The sequence below is a fragment of the Anser anser genome, assembly GCF_964211835.1.
Source record: "Anser anser genome assembly, chromosome: 18".
In the NCBI taxonomy this organism is placed as follows: domain Eukaryota; kingdom Metazoa; phylum Chordata; class Aves; order Anseriformes; family Anatidae; genus Anser; species Anser anser.
In genome coordinates this window covers 12,341,905-12,354,638 of record NC_139739.1, presented here as the reverse complement: position 1 = coordinate 12,354,638, position 12,734 = coordinate 12,341,905, and the positions used below count along the sequence as shown (strand labels likewise).

At 59.2% G+C, this 12,734-nt stretch overlaps 1 protein-coding gene across 2 annotated transcripts in view; it reads left to right on the top strand.

The window, feature by feature from the left end:
• RBM19 (RNA binding motif protein 19) overlaps positions 1-12,734 on the top strand; it is a 60,842-nt gene that overhangs the window by 35,606 nt on the left and 12,502 nt on the right. For both annotated transcript variants that reach the window (XM_083803344.1, XM_083803345.1), the window contains exons 22-23: positions 5,332-5,437; positions 11,125-11,248. In XM_083803344.1, the coding sequence (XP_083659470.1) occupies positions 5,332-5,437; positions 11,125-11,248 (230 nt within the window). The remainder of the gene's footprint in view (positions 1-5,331; positions 5,438-11,124; positions 11,249-12,734) is intronic.

The window sequence follows — 12,734 nt, the reverse complement described above, 5'->3', positions numbered from 1 at the left end:
AGATTGCTTGAATTCTGCGGGGCTGAAGCGTGGCTGTGGCCTGCCACAAGGATTGAGGTGGCACGGGCTGGGAAGGGGAGGACTTTGGTCTTGTTTGGCCCCACGTCCCCTGCTTGGAGCTGTTAGTGCTGAGCAGGAACCTCCCAGCTCACCCCCTCGAGCTTCGTCCAGGGCTGCAGCAGCCACGAGGAGGGATTTAGGCGGTGGCAGGGCTCTGGGGATGGGAAGTCATCAGTGAGAGAGGAGGAGGTGGTGGCAGTAGGTGGCAATCCGTGAGAAGGCTGGTGGCCTTGCTGGAGGTTTTCGGGACCGACTTTCCACTGTTATCATTGGTATTGTGGTGGTTTTTTTCCCCCCGATTTAGGATTATCCTGGGCAGTGGGACATCTGTTGGCGTTTGGAGAAACGTAAGGCTGATCTATTTGCTTTTCAGGAGGGGCTGCCCTTCGGGGAGCGGGCAGCAGCTGGCTTTTCCAGCCACGTGCGTGGATTCGTGGTGCCAGAACTTCGCAACCGGCCTTTGATCGGGTGCTCAGGGCACACCGAGACCAAGCAGGCTGCAGGTGGCTTCTGTCCGGGACTTGAAAATAATGGTCAGGACCTGGCCTGTCCTACGGAGCTTGCAGTTTGAGTGCTTCTTCTTAAGGCAGGGAATGGCAGGAGGTGAAGAGGGCCAGGAGCAGAGGCTGAGCAGAAGGGGTCAGCAGGTATCACGTTGGCTCCACCAGCACGCGTCTGCTTCATTTTCTCGTGGACGTCCTCGTGGATTTGGGTCTGGAGGAGCGTGGAGTACAAAACGGGGCAGGCACGGAGCTGGAAAGCTGTGTGCTTAGTGTGGGGTACCCGTGTGTGGCGGACAGGACGCCTTCCGGCTGGGCTTGTGTTCAGGCAGATGTGTGGTTCCTGCGAGGCGAGGCACTGCCGAGCTGCACAGCGCGTGCGTGAGCAGCTCCAGGAGCTGCCCAGGCTGCTGGGGCCGGACCCAGGCACGGGGGGAGAAAGAAGATTCGGGGGGAGCTCGTGGCAGGACAGCAGCCGTGGGCGCGGAGGGAGCTGCCGGCTCTCGGCTCGCCGCTGGTGTCGGCAGAGCGGGGGAGGAGGTTTCCAGAAAACACTTGTATTCCCCGGTCCTCCATCCTCCAGGTGCTTGGCCGCGATGCTGAGGGACGCCCGAGCACCTCCCGGCAAGCAGGCGAAGCCAAGTGAGCAGCGTGTTGTCTACCGGGCTGCGGCGCGCTCTGCTCAACAGCAACAGAGCGTCCTATAATTAGCAGGCAAAGGACTCGCCTCCCAGCTGGCCTGTGCCAGAAGGATATAATTACAATCCCAAGGAGCGATGGTCCTCTGACCCGCGGCCAGCTCGCGGCTCGCATCCCGCGGCACGGAGGAGAAATCTCCTTCTCCTCCCTCCGCTCAGCCGGCGAGGCGAGGGGGCAGCACCGCAGAAGCTGCGGGCGAGCTGCCGGAGCGCCAGGACGAGCGGTGGGTGCCCAGCAGCGCTGCGCGGAGGTGCTCGATGCCACCTGGCACCGGCGATGAGGGATGCCAGGGGATGTCCCTGCTGGCACCTCGGGGAGCTTCTCGCCTCGCTCTTGGGTTTGGGGCCGGTGACGGGCCGAGGGAGGTTGTGGCTGCCGTTATTCTGTGCCCGCGTGGGTGGTTGCTCAGCCAGGGCCAACGCAGGCTTTTGCTGGTTTCCCTTTCTCCCTGCGTAACCCTGGATCAGCACGAGGCGAAGCTTCTCGCTGAGGAAACCTCTCAGTTTGCGCGTTTGTTCGGGGCTGTCAGCCCTGCCAGCCAGCAGCGTGCTGCCAAGCCGGGGACGGCGAGCGCGGCCGTCAGGATGGATCTCACCAGCCTGGCTGGCGAGCCGCCTGCGCTGTGCGGGGAGGGCAAAGCCAGGAGAGCCAAATCCTGCAAACCCAGCCACGCTTGTGCCTCCGCTCTGCTTCCCACCGGGAGCCTGACCCACGCTTTCCGTCGCCCACCGCCGGTGGGTGAGTTCCCCCCTCCTGTGCGAGCAGCGCTGCCCGACGCCGAGCGGTGCCGTGGCTGGGATTTATTTCCAAAACGCTTTTCTCCGATGCCTCGGTGAGGCAGCAAGGAGGTGGCAAAATGGCTGCGTGCACGGTGGGTCGCTGGGTGCTCTGCAGACCTGCTGCCTCCTTGGCAAAGGGCTTGCTCTTTGCTTTTGCCTCCCAGACCGAGTTTGTTAATCGTGAGCAGCGCCGTGGAGGTAAAACGCGGTGCCTTTGTTTTTACCTTGGCTCTAGGAAGGCACGCTCGCTGCGGGTGGACTCGGAGCAGCCTGGTGTGATGCCACCTGAGGTGTTCTGCCAGAAACCAGCGCCAGGGATGGGGGTCTGCCCGGGGCGGGATTGAGCAGAGGGGAGGCTGAAGCCTCCTGCAGAGGTGGGCTCGCTGACTCGGGAAGGGCTTTGCGCCTGCAAGCGCTTGTGCCACGGCTGAGCCCTGGCACTGCTGCAGGGGCTCTGGAGCTCCCCAGCTTTCATCCAGGTGGGCAGAGATGCTGAAATCTCATCATAACTCTGACGTGCAGCAGGACGGGCGATGCCTGAGTGGCCGATCGGAGCTTTCTGTCCAGACTGGTTGTGGTCTCAGCCAGGACCCTCCTCTGACCTCCGCAGCTCCAAGCTCAGCTCCTGGTGGTGAGCATCCGTGTCCCAAGAGGGTCCGTGGCCGCTCAGGGTTTCACACACTCTCACTCCGGCTCCTGGGACTGCCCTGTAAAGCCTGGTGCAGGGGTTGAGGAGCCTGGCCCGGGGCCATGCGCTGCGCCAGCAGCGGGGTCTGGTGCCAGCGCCGGCTGATCGCCGTCCAGTTCCCCACGGAGAGAGGAGAGGCATCAGCTCCGAGGGGAAACCCGGCTCCTGGGGCGCCTGCTGCGTTTGCACACAGGTCTCTGCATGCCGGTGGGTTTGCAAACATCGCAGTCACGTTCTGGAAGGGGAAGGAGGCAACAACAAGGGGTCCGAGCTGCTGGGAGCCCACCCTCCTCCGTAGCCGTCCCCCCCCGGGTGTTAAAGCAGCTCGGTGGGATCTCAGCGGTGAGCCGCGTTTCCAGCAGCTGGCTCGCCAGCCTGCCTAAAAGCTCCTTTCCTCCCTGTCACCTCGCTCGGATGGGCTGCGTCCCTGTCCCTTCCTCTAGCCCCGCTCCTGCGGGTTTTTGGGGCCGTCCCCGAGCTCGCGGGCTGCAGCATCGGTGTCCCCCCAGTACGAGGAGCCTGGCACTGCGGGGGGTAATTGGGCTCCCCCCCCCCCCCGCCTCTGCCTCTCTTCCCCCGCACAAATCTGGAGGAAATAATTGGAAAAGAGAGGTGTGAGCCTCTGCCTTGCGCTGGAGAGGAGAACATTAAAGGCCCGGGCTCTCCACTTCATTCACAGCTCCTTGGATGGTAATTGCTGTGTTGTGCTTTCTAATTAGCGCCGCAGTGGGGGGGTGTTTTACTCCTCAGCCCCGGTGGGGTCAGCCCTGTCCCTCTGCTTTCCTTCCCCCTGCTGAACATTGTGCTGTGGTCCCCTACAACAGCCCCAGCCCTCTTTGGCCCTGCTGGGCCTTCTCCCCCAGCCCCGAGGAGGTGCCGCTCCGGGCTGGGTCCCCGCTGTCATCTTCTTGGTGGCCGAGGCCGCTGTGTGTCCCCAGGGCTCCCCCGCTGCGCCCCGTAGGGTCCCAAACTGCCCTGCTCCCATCCCCAGGGGTTGTCCCAGCTGTCCCCTGTTTGCCCATCCCGTGCCTCGGGTCTCGGTGTGGTTTCAAAGGGAGACTCTCAATTAAGAGTCCTTCGGCAAACATTGTGCTCCCCGCAGGCGATGCCCATGACACAGGTCGTGTTTTCCGTGGTGCCATGGGTTGGAGCACCATCACTCTCATTTCTACCTCCGTTTTAAACCCCTTTGGGCCGGGATCTCCCTCGTCAGCCCTCCCTCTAACCCACCCAGGGCTCTCAGCTCCCGCAGAGACGCGGCGACGAGAGGAGCCATCCGCGGAGCTCCGGTGCCCGGGAGCATCCTCCTCGTGCAGGAACCCGAGCCCCTCCGCTGGCCGAGGCCGCGCCGCGTGGGTTTGTTGGTTTGTTGGTTTGTTGGTTTGTTTGCCCAGCTCTAGCTCGGAGGGGGCAGGAGGGAGGCAGAGCGCTGGAAGCGCCGAGGAGGAGGCGTGCGGATTCATTTGGAGGCTTCATAATGGTACATTTACACACCGCCTTGCCGGAGGAAATTGGGTGGATGAATGCCTGGTCATGCCGCCGGTGCAGCAGGTTAACTCCCAGGATTTAGCTTATATCATTTCACGAGAGCATTTACGGCCTTTACTGTGTTTATTCCCAGGTGCTCTTTGGCACTGCTGCATCCCGGGCTCCTTTTGTGCGTGCGGGTTTCCAAATAAAACACCGCATCTCCTCAGACCCGGTCCGCATTAAATATTTAACGCCTGCGGTTTGTGCGTATGCGGTTGATAAATGGAGGCGAGGGGAGGAGAAGAGGAAGCTGGAGCTGGGATGCAGGGAGAACAGGGGCTTTGTCCAGGAATTTCTTGGGGATGTCGGGGTGGGAGAGCCAAGGTGCGGGAGCTGCGAGCTCTGCCTCGGGGTCTGGCTGCAGGCTTTTGGGGTGAGGTCCAGGCTGGGGGGGTGGCTGCATGCTTTGGTTTTTGAGGGATGTGTTCATTCTGTAGGGAAACCGTGCCACGGCAAGGTTTCCAGCTAAATGGGAACCCCCTTATTTATTCCCCTCTTCCCAACTTTCCGTGCTGGTGCCCCTCAGACTCTTCTGAAACGCTGCTGGAAATCCAGTCTGAAAAACGGTGCCCAGCAGAGGGACAGGACCTCTGCGAGCACAGCGTGCAGGGCAGGCTCTGGGGGCAGAGGAGCTCTTCTGGAAGGAGGAAAAGAGCCCACGAGGCCACGCCGGGACTTGTGGCCGTGTCCTGAAGTGCCAATAAATCCGATCTGACCCCTTGTAACACGGAGATGCTCTTTGCCCACCCTGAGCAGGGCACGGCACACAGGCTGGGGCCTCGATTTCTGCAGATCTAGAGGGAGGAGAAGGACAGCAGTTAGGCTGGAGGAGGTTTTCGCTTTGTGAAGCGGAAAGGATGGCCTTTGAAATCCCAGCGGAGCTTTCAGCTGTCGCTGCATGCTTTGGATATGGAGCTTACAGGGAAGCAGAGCGGCCACTGCCCACTGCTTGCCTTAGTCCTCGGGGCTGGCAAGCCTGAAATGTGCCTGCAACTGGTGGTGTCGCGGTGTGGGATGAAGAAGAGGGTTCTCCCCTCAGTCTCAGTGTCTTTGCTTTTCCCTCTCTCCCTCACAGCACCTTCGGAGAGCTGAAGACCGTCCGGCTGCCCAAGAAGATGGCAGGGACAGGCTCCCACCGCGGCTTCGGCTTTGTGGATTTCCTCACCAAGCAGGATGCCAAGGTGAGACCTGCACCTGCCCCCGTCTCCTCTCCCTCCAGCACCGCCCCTGCCTGGTCTCAGGCCAGAAGGGAGCCTGGAGGCCCTGTTCCACTGAGGGATTTGATGCAGGCTGTTGGATTCACCAGCAAAGCCACAACGAAGCTAAACCCCCACGGTGGGCAGCCACCGAAGGCTTTCTTTCTCTTTACCTGCACTCGGGGTCTGGCTAATTTATCACCCTCAGTGAAACCAACACCCAGGATCACCCTCCAGATTGTCTAGCAAACAGCTTTTCTTCTGTGGCAGCGGAAAAGACGGGGAAGGGCGGTTGGGGCAGGCAGTTGTGCTGTGCCATGCCATGCTTTCGGCCCCGCAAGCTGCTGTCTGTGGGAGGAAGGGCTCACAGAAGTGGTACCGAGCGTCCAGCTACCAAACAGCTCAGATCGCCCCACGCACACGTGTGGGTCTTGGCTCTGGGGCTGTCACTCGGGGCTGCTGGCTCAGGGATATCAGGTGGGTGTCGTAGCCCATAAAATGAGGTCCTGCATGAGGTCCCACATGGTCCTGCTTGAGCTGGGGGAACCACAGGCAGCTCACAGCAAGGACAAGAAACTCCATCACAATATAACGCTTTTCAAAGTGCTTCCCAGAGCGCCTTACGGAAAAACATCCCGGGGACCTGAGCAGTGCTCTTTAGGAAGGAAAAATGAGTTTTCAGCAGTTCTGAAAAGGAGGATCTAGCCGTGGCGAGGGTTTGTGCCTACCTGCACAGCTGTCCTGCAGGAGGCAGGGGCAGCACGTAAAAAGCTGGGCAGTGCTTCCAGCCAGCAGGTAAGGGCATAAAGGGCAGAGCCATAAAGGGCAGAAGTTTGGTGTCCCTGATGCAGTGGTCAGAAGAAGGACGCAGGGTTGGTTTTGGGGCTTTGTCCCTGCTGCCGGTGCCCGGTGGTGTGTGCGGTGTCTGGAAGAGGAACCGTGGGTGCAGGCCAAGGGATGTCACTGCTGAAGAGGAGGTACCACGGGGCTCCGCCGACCTGCAGCCACTCCGAATTTTCAAGACCGTGAGCGGAGATGAAGGAGCGAGGAGGGGGGAGCGAGCATCGCCGGTGTTTATGTTTTTAGACAGGATTCATTGATCCAGGGTCACAAGGGACTATTAGATCATCTGGTCCAGCCTGACCTCCCCTATAACACAGTACGCAGAGTTTCTTTGTTAGTCCTGTATTGATCCTAACTCAAACTTCCTTCAGCTCAGCATTCGCCCTCCCCTTCGGGGCTGGCTTGCTCAGCAGCACGTCGTGCAGCGAGCACCCTCGAAGCGTGGGTCTCCTGCCTGCTCTGCGGTTTTCGCATGTGCCTCTACTCCAGCCGGGTCTCTCGTCAGGTTTGCTCTCACCTGAGTGAAAAACGCAGCCAGGCAGGGGGGAGAGATTGTGGCAGGGCCCTTATCGGGATCCTCCTGCTCCCACCACCCCACCGGAGCTCACAGAGGCAGGGATGCACCGACCCCAGAGACGAGCATGCGGTGAGAAAGCCATCCTGTGAAAGATCACCCCGTGAGTTTTTCCTCTTTTCCAGCAAAGCAGCTTTTCTTCCTTCCTCTTTTTTTTTTTTTTTTACCCTCATCTCTTTGAGGGATTTAATTGTCTCACAAGTGGCACATCAAGTACACTCCACTGGCCGTCTGGAAAAGGATGCGCCGTGTATTGATGAATAGGATCCTGAATATCGTAAACACGGACATAATTGGCTTAGTGTTTATTGCTAAGTGAAATGAGAGAGGAGGGGAGTGGGCCCGGAGACCTCTGAGCTGAATAGCTGTGGACTATCAATGACATTTTTGCTCAGAGTGGTAATTTGGAAATTGCTTATAAGCGTCTTATAAAACATGATGTTTTTATAATAGAATAGTTACGGTGGCTTTGTTGGGCATTTAAAGCCTGTGACCTCCCATGTTTGTCATTTTCTCTGAGCAATTACAGCTGCTGTGGGAGTGCCTGCGGAGGTTTTTCCAAAGCTGGGAGGGAGACGGGGGGCTTCCGCTCCGAAATCCCCGCTGGTGTGCCAGCACGGCCGCCCCGTCGGGCTGGGCTTCGTCCCCTTGCCCGCCACGGCTGTGCGTTGAGCAGATCCCAGCACGTGTGCTAAGCCAGGAAAGAGGGAGGAACCCCCGTCAGAGATTCAGAAAGGAACCAGGACCCTGAGTTTTTCTGCAGCGGGAGCTTCAGGGCTGCGGCCTCGTAATTCCCCGTCAGCTGGTACCATCCTGCTACCCCAGCCCCCAGCACACGGTGGGTTTTTATGCCTTGCTTTCATCGTATTCCCAAAGAGGGCTTGCGTACCTGCTGACCAAGCCTTTGGCTTTAAATCTCCAGCACAAGATGACCACTAGCTGGGAGCACACGGCATTTGGGGACTGAGAAGGGGACCTTCGATTCGCTGGCAGTAGCAGATGAACTCTGGTTAAGGAAGCTTTAACCGCTTGATACATTTCCTGAAGTTCCCCGTGCAGAATTGGTGGGGGATTGTTTTTATTTTTAAACTATTAACTGGAAGCCGAGTTTCCACTTTTCTCCCTTGTCAATATAAAAATACATCTGGTCTCCAAATAGGAATTGCCCTTTTGGGAAAGACGGGCAGCCCTTTAAAAAGGCGCACGCGAAAAATCCTTGTGTGCAGCTGGCGATGCGGAGAGCATCCTCAGTTGGGACTGTTTCTTGTGAGGAAGGGAAATTTATCAATCTCCTAATGTTGTTGACCCTTTGTCCCTCTAATGACTCCAGCCCCGAGGCTCTGAGGCTTGAGTATTTAATAGGGCAAGGGGGAATCTGGAGGCAGAGCAGCACTGTCCTCAAAATTAATACAGCATTTAGGGACTGCGCGCCGGGGCGCTCAGGGGTGGTGGATGCAGTGGTCCAGCCCCTTGATCTCTGACTTTGTAGTGCCCTGGCACAGCAGATGAGCTCCAAAGCAGCCTCTGCCTTGTCCCAGGCGTCAGAGAAGTCCATCAGTCCCCCCTTCATTTGGAAATTCCCTCTCTGAATCCCACAAACGTTTTTCATTCTCCTTTTCCCTTCCTCTCTGCTTTTCCCTGCTCCTTCTGCCTCTCCATCCTCTGCCACGCTCAGGCCATGCCCAAGTTGAAGCCACCACCAAGTTCAGGTGCTTCCAACATGCCAAGCCTGCTCTGATCCCCTTTCTTTAGCGATGCAGTGCCGCAGTAATTTGAGGTCTTTTCCCATTTTTATGGACGGCCACCAACCATCTGTTCCTGTTCTGACAGCTTGGTCTTCGGACACTCAGGCGGAAGATACCAAAAATATCTCAGGCCGCCAGCCCCGCTTGCTTTGAAAGCCATTCTGCTCGTCCTCGTTCCCTTTCCTATTCCTCCTGTAGTTAAAATGAATTTTCTCCTGCCCAGTTTTTTAATTGGAATAGCAGCAGTGGTGAATTTACTAATCTCTGGAAGATCTCCAGCCACAAGGGTGCATAGGGACAGCATTTCTCCCCTTCGTCCCTTTGTCTTCCGAACCATCGGTGCGTTCTTGCTTTGCCCTGAAGAAGTACTAATCCCTCTCAAAGCCATGAATGTGTAAGTTTTATTTTTCAGCTGGTTTCCAAAGGAAATAACACGTGTGGGTGTTTCTCACCTGAAAGGCGTGGATCCTCTTCTAGTGCCCCAGCTCAGGGGCTCTCACCCCGCCATCCCATGCTTTGCTTCTTCCTGGGTTCAAAGCCTCTCATTCCAGGAGCACGTTAGGCCGGGAGGTGTCACCTGGCCACCAGGAGATGTGCTTCACCCAGCAGGATTTCCATCCAACACGAGCTGATGGCAACACCAGCCTTCCCTCTTGCTCCGCGACCTCTCCTGGTGATCCCTACAGGGCTGGCAACCCTGCGGCCGCATCCTGTCCTGCAGCCTCCCTCCTCCTCGTGCTGCAGGTAGTGAGAAATTTTTAAAAAAGTAGAAATGAACAAACGGGACTGCGTGATTTGAGCTGTGCTGCTTCGCCAGGCTATGGAAGTGGCTCCTTGTGCCAACGTAAACAGCCGTTGCAGCGCCCTACTGCCGCCTCCCCCCGGGTGGTTGTTCAAGCCAACACATTGCTCTGCTAATTGGATACCATTCCAAGTGAAAAGGGGCCTTTAAAACGACAGCAGCGGCAAATAAAAACAGCTGTAGCTGCAAGAAGCGCTGGTGAGGCTGCGGCACACCCCAAAAACGGGGCCGGGCACGAGTTTGGGGAGGTGGCAGATGTGGAAGGATGTCTCGGTGCATCGGCGAGTGGTCTGGGCAAGGTGGAGCTGGCAGTGCTGTATTTTTTGTATAATGAATGGGAATTGTGTGAGCGAAGGAGAATCAGAAGGAGGGGAAAATGCAGGCACCGGAAAGCTGGTCCCTGGAAATGCTGTTTGGAGATTTGTAATCTGAGGAAGTCGGAAGAGCCTGCTGCGGGGTAAAGGCACGGCCCCCAGCCCTCGCCCCGCAGTCGGACTGGGAGGAGGCGCGGTGAGCTGGTGGGAGCGCTGCTTTCGCCCCGCGGGGAATTTCTGCTGCCTCCGTGGAGCAGCTGGGCCCTGAAGCCCCCAGGGATGGGGCTCCGGGGCGGCCCTGGCTGCCAAGGAGCAGTGCTGGGCACCCGAAGGCGCTTCCAGGAGGATTGGAGACGTGCCGTGCCGTCTGGGGACAGCCTCGGCCATCCAGAGCCACTGCTGGACGAGCCTCGCTTGGAGACTTCTTCGCGACTTTCGAGCCTTTGCCCTGTGCGCAGAGAAACCTTCTGCGTTCAGCACTGCCCCAAATCTGGCGAGGCGCTCCAACCAAACCCCAAAAAGCGGGCAGCGAGGATGATCAACTCGACGCGTTTCCTTTTGTTGTCAACAAAACCTTTGGAAAAGGCGCTCGTGCTGCTCTCCAAGCTCCTGCCCGCGGCGCTGGATGGCCTCAGCACCTCCGTGGGACCGACTGGCCGTGGCTCTTCCAGCCCTACCCTTACATCAGCGCTGCTTCGGGGCCCTCCAGCTGTGAGGACAGAGGGGTGCTGTGTGCAGCCGTGTTTGTGCCATGGATGCGAGTTTGCAGACCTGATGTAGTTACCTGATCCTAATCCTAGCTGAGGGTTTTCAAAGAGCATCCTGCGCTCCTTTGCTCTGCCCCGTGCCCAGCCGCGTATCGCGATGTCTGGAGCACTTCGGGCCCCTGGGGATGAAAATATTTGACCTGAGGGTTTGCGTGTTGGTGGGATGGGCCCGATCCTGCCCAGACCTGAATTCTCTTGGAAGTCTGTGGGAAATGGGGACTGCATTGAGCTGGTGTTGCGTGAGTGCTTCTGTGAGTTGCCTACAGACACAGAGAGCCTGCGGGCACAGCTCGTTGCCCCGTGTTCCTGGCTCAGGTGTGGTCCCGGGGTGACACAGGGCTGCAGCCAGCCTTGAGCTGCTCCACGTGCTGGCTCTCAGCCCGCTCCCCTGCGAGCAGCGGGAATCGCGACGGGTACTTGCTCTTCTGCAAGGATGTGGGAGATAAATGATGGAGTCACGGCCAGTGATGGAGATGAATCCTGCCCCGTCAGAGCCAAGTGCTCAAAGCAGGATGTCCTGTGGTGGCCTTTTAGATTCAGGGCAGAGGGAGGGACATCTTTGTTTTTTCCTCATGCAAGCCTGCTTTTATTTTCTCTCTTTTTTTCCCCCCCCATTTTAATCTGCAGAAAGCCTTCAACGCCCTGTGCCACAGCACGCATCTGTACGGCCGGAGGCTGGTCTTGGAGTGGGCAGACACGGAGGAGAGCACGGTGGAGGCCCTGAGACGGAAAACAGCCGACCATTTCCACGGTAACGTAGCAGCATCCTTCTGGCCCGGCGACTGCAGCTTGGCTGGCACCGGCCCATCTGGCACGCGCCGCCGCTCCGCGCCGGCCCTTTCCCCGCCGCGCCGGGGCTGCCAGATGGATGCTGGAGCCCGGCGGTGCCAACGCAGGGGGTCTCGCCCAGCAGAGGCGGGCACGGCCCACCGGGGAGGAGGCTGTGCCCGCGCTGGAGGAAATCTCTGCTGCAGGAGAGGAGCTGGAGGCGGCGGAGGGCTGCGTGGGGGGAAGCAGGAGGGATCCGGGCAGGATGCTTTGTCTGACAGCTCTCCCTGTGCACGTGAGGCTGTTAACTCCCCGCGCGCTGGCAGCGCTGAGGCAGCGCTGTGCCAGCTGAAATGCTTTCGCTCTGCCTGCCTTGCGCCCTAGGGTGCTGGGGAGGTGGGGACAGGCTGCGAGGGCAAGGGGACGAGCGCCCGTGGTGGCACCGTGAGTGCAGCGAGCTGCGCGGAGATAACCCCGTCGGCTTCCCAGCAAGGGCTGGGTCTAACGGACGGGCACCTGGGAGGGGAGTGGGGTCCCTCAGAGGATGGGAACCCGGTTTAAAAGGACAAATAATTTGACCGTGGGTTGAGATCCGGAGAGTGCCGTTTGGATCAGGTGCCCGAGAATGACAGCTCGGCAGATAACAGCCCCGCGGGCTCCTATTGACGGCCATCGACAGGCACAAATGCATTGCTTGGCAAATATTTATGTAGGAAGGGCTCCCCTGGGCTGGAGGACTGAGCTGGAGATCGATGCTCTTCCTCCTGCATCCCCTGCAGCATCCCTTCCCCGCCTCCCCTCTCCGTCATGCCCGTGGCCGGGGGGTGGCAGGAGCAGCTCTGGGGCTGCGCTTTGCCATGCACCGAGGTGGGAAGGCAGCAAACCTCGCTCAGTGAGCGAGCCCAGCTCCAGCAGGACCCGGTGACATGATGGTGAAGCGGTGTGCGTGGTGCTGAGTCTTACGGGCGGGCTGGGAAAGAGGCGGCTTGGCAGGGGAAGGGACGATGGGGGATGCGATGGGGCCAGGAGCGGAGCAAAGGGGCACGTGGTGAGCTGGAAGGGCTGGGAGCCGCGGGCTGAGCGCCAACACGGCGCTGAAAAGGAGACCTGGAGGAGCACGGCGGTGTCCAGCCACGTAAAATACCCTGCACGTAGCGCTGGGAGGCAGCGGGGCAGATGGGCACTGCTGGGAGGGGATGGATGTGCCCCCCAGAACCCAGCCCAGAGCGGGTGCGCGTCCACAGCAACGTGAATCTCCGTCCTGGGGGAAGAGGGGAGCAGGTGTGATGCCCTGTGCACCCCTTTTCTATGCGCGATCTCCTCCTGCCCTTGTTCCTCTGCTCTGGGCGGGGGGAACGGGCTTGGCTTTGCTGTCGGTGCAGACTGGCAGCAGATGCCGGCTGCTGCTGGCGAGCTCTGCCGCCTACCCCAGGCTCAGCTCACGTCCTCGTTTCTGTTTTCATCGCCCC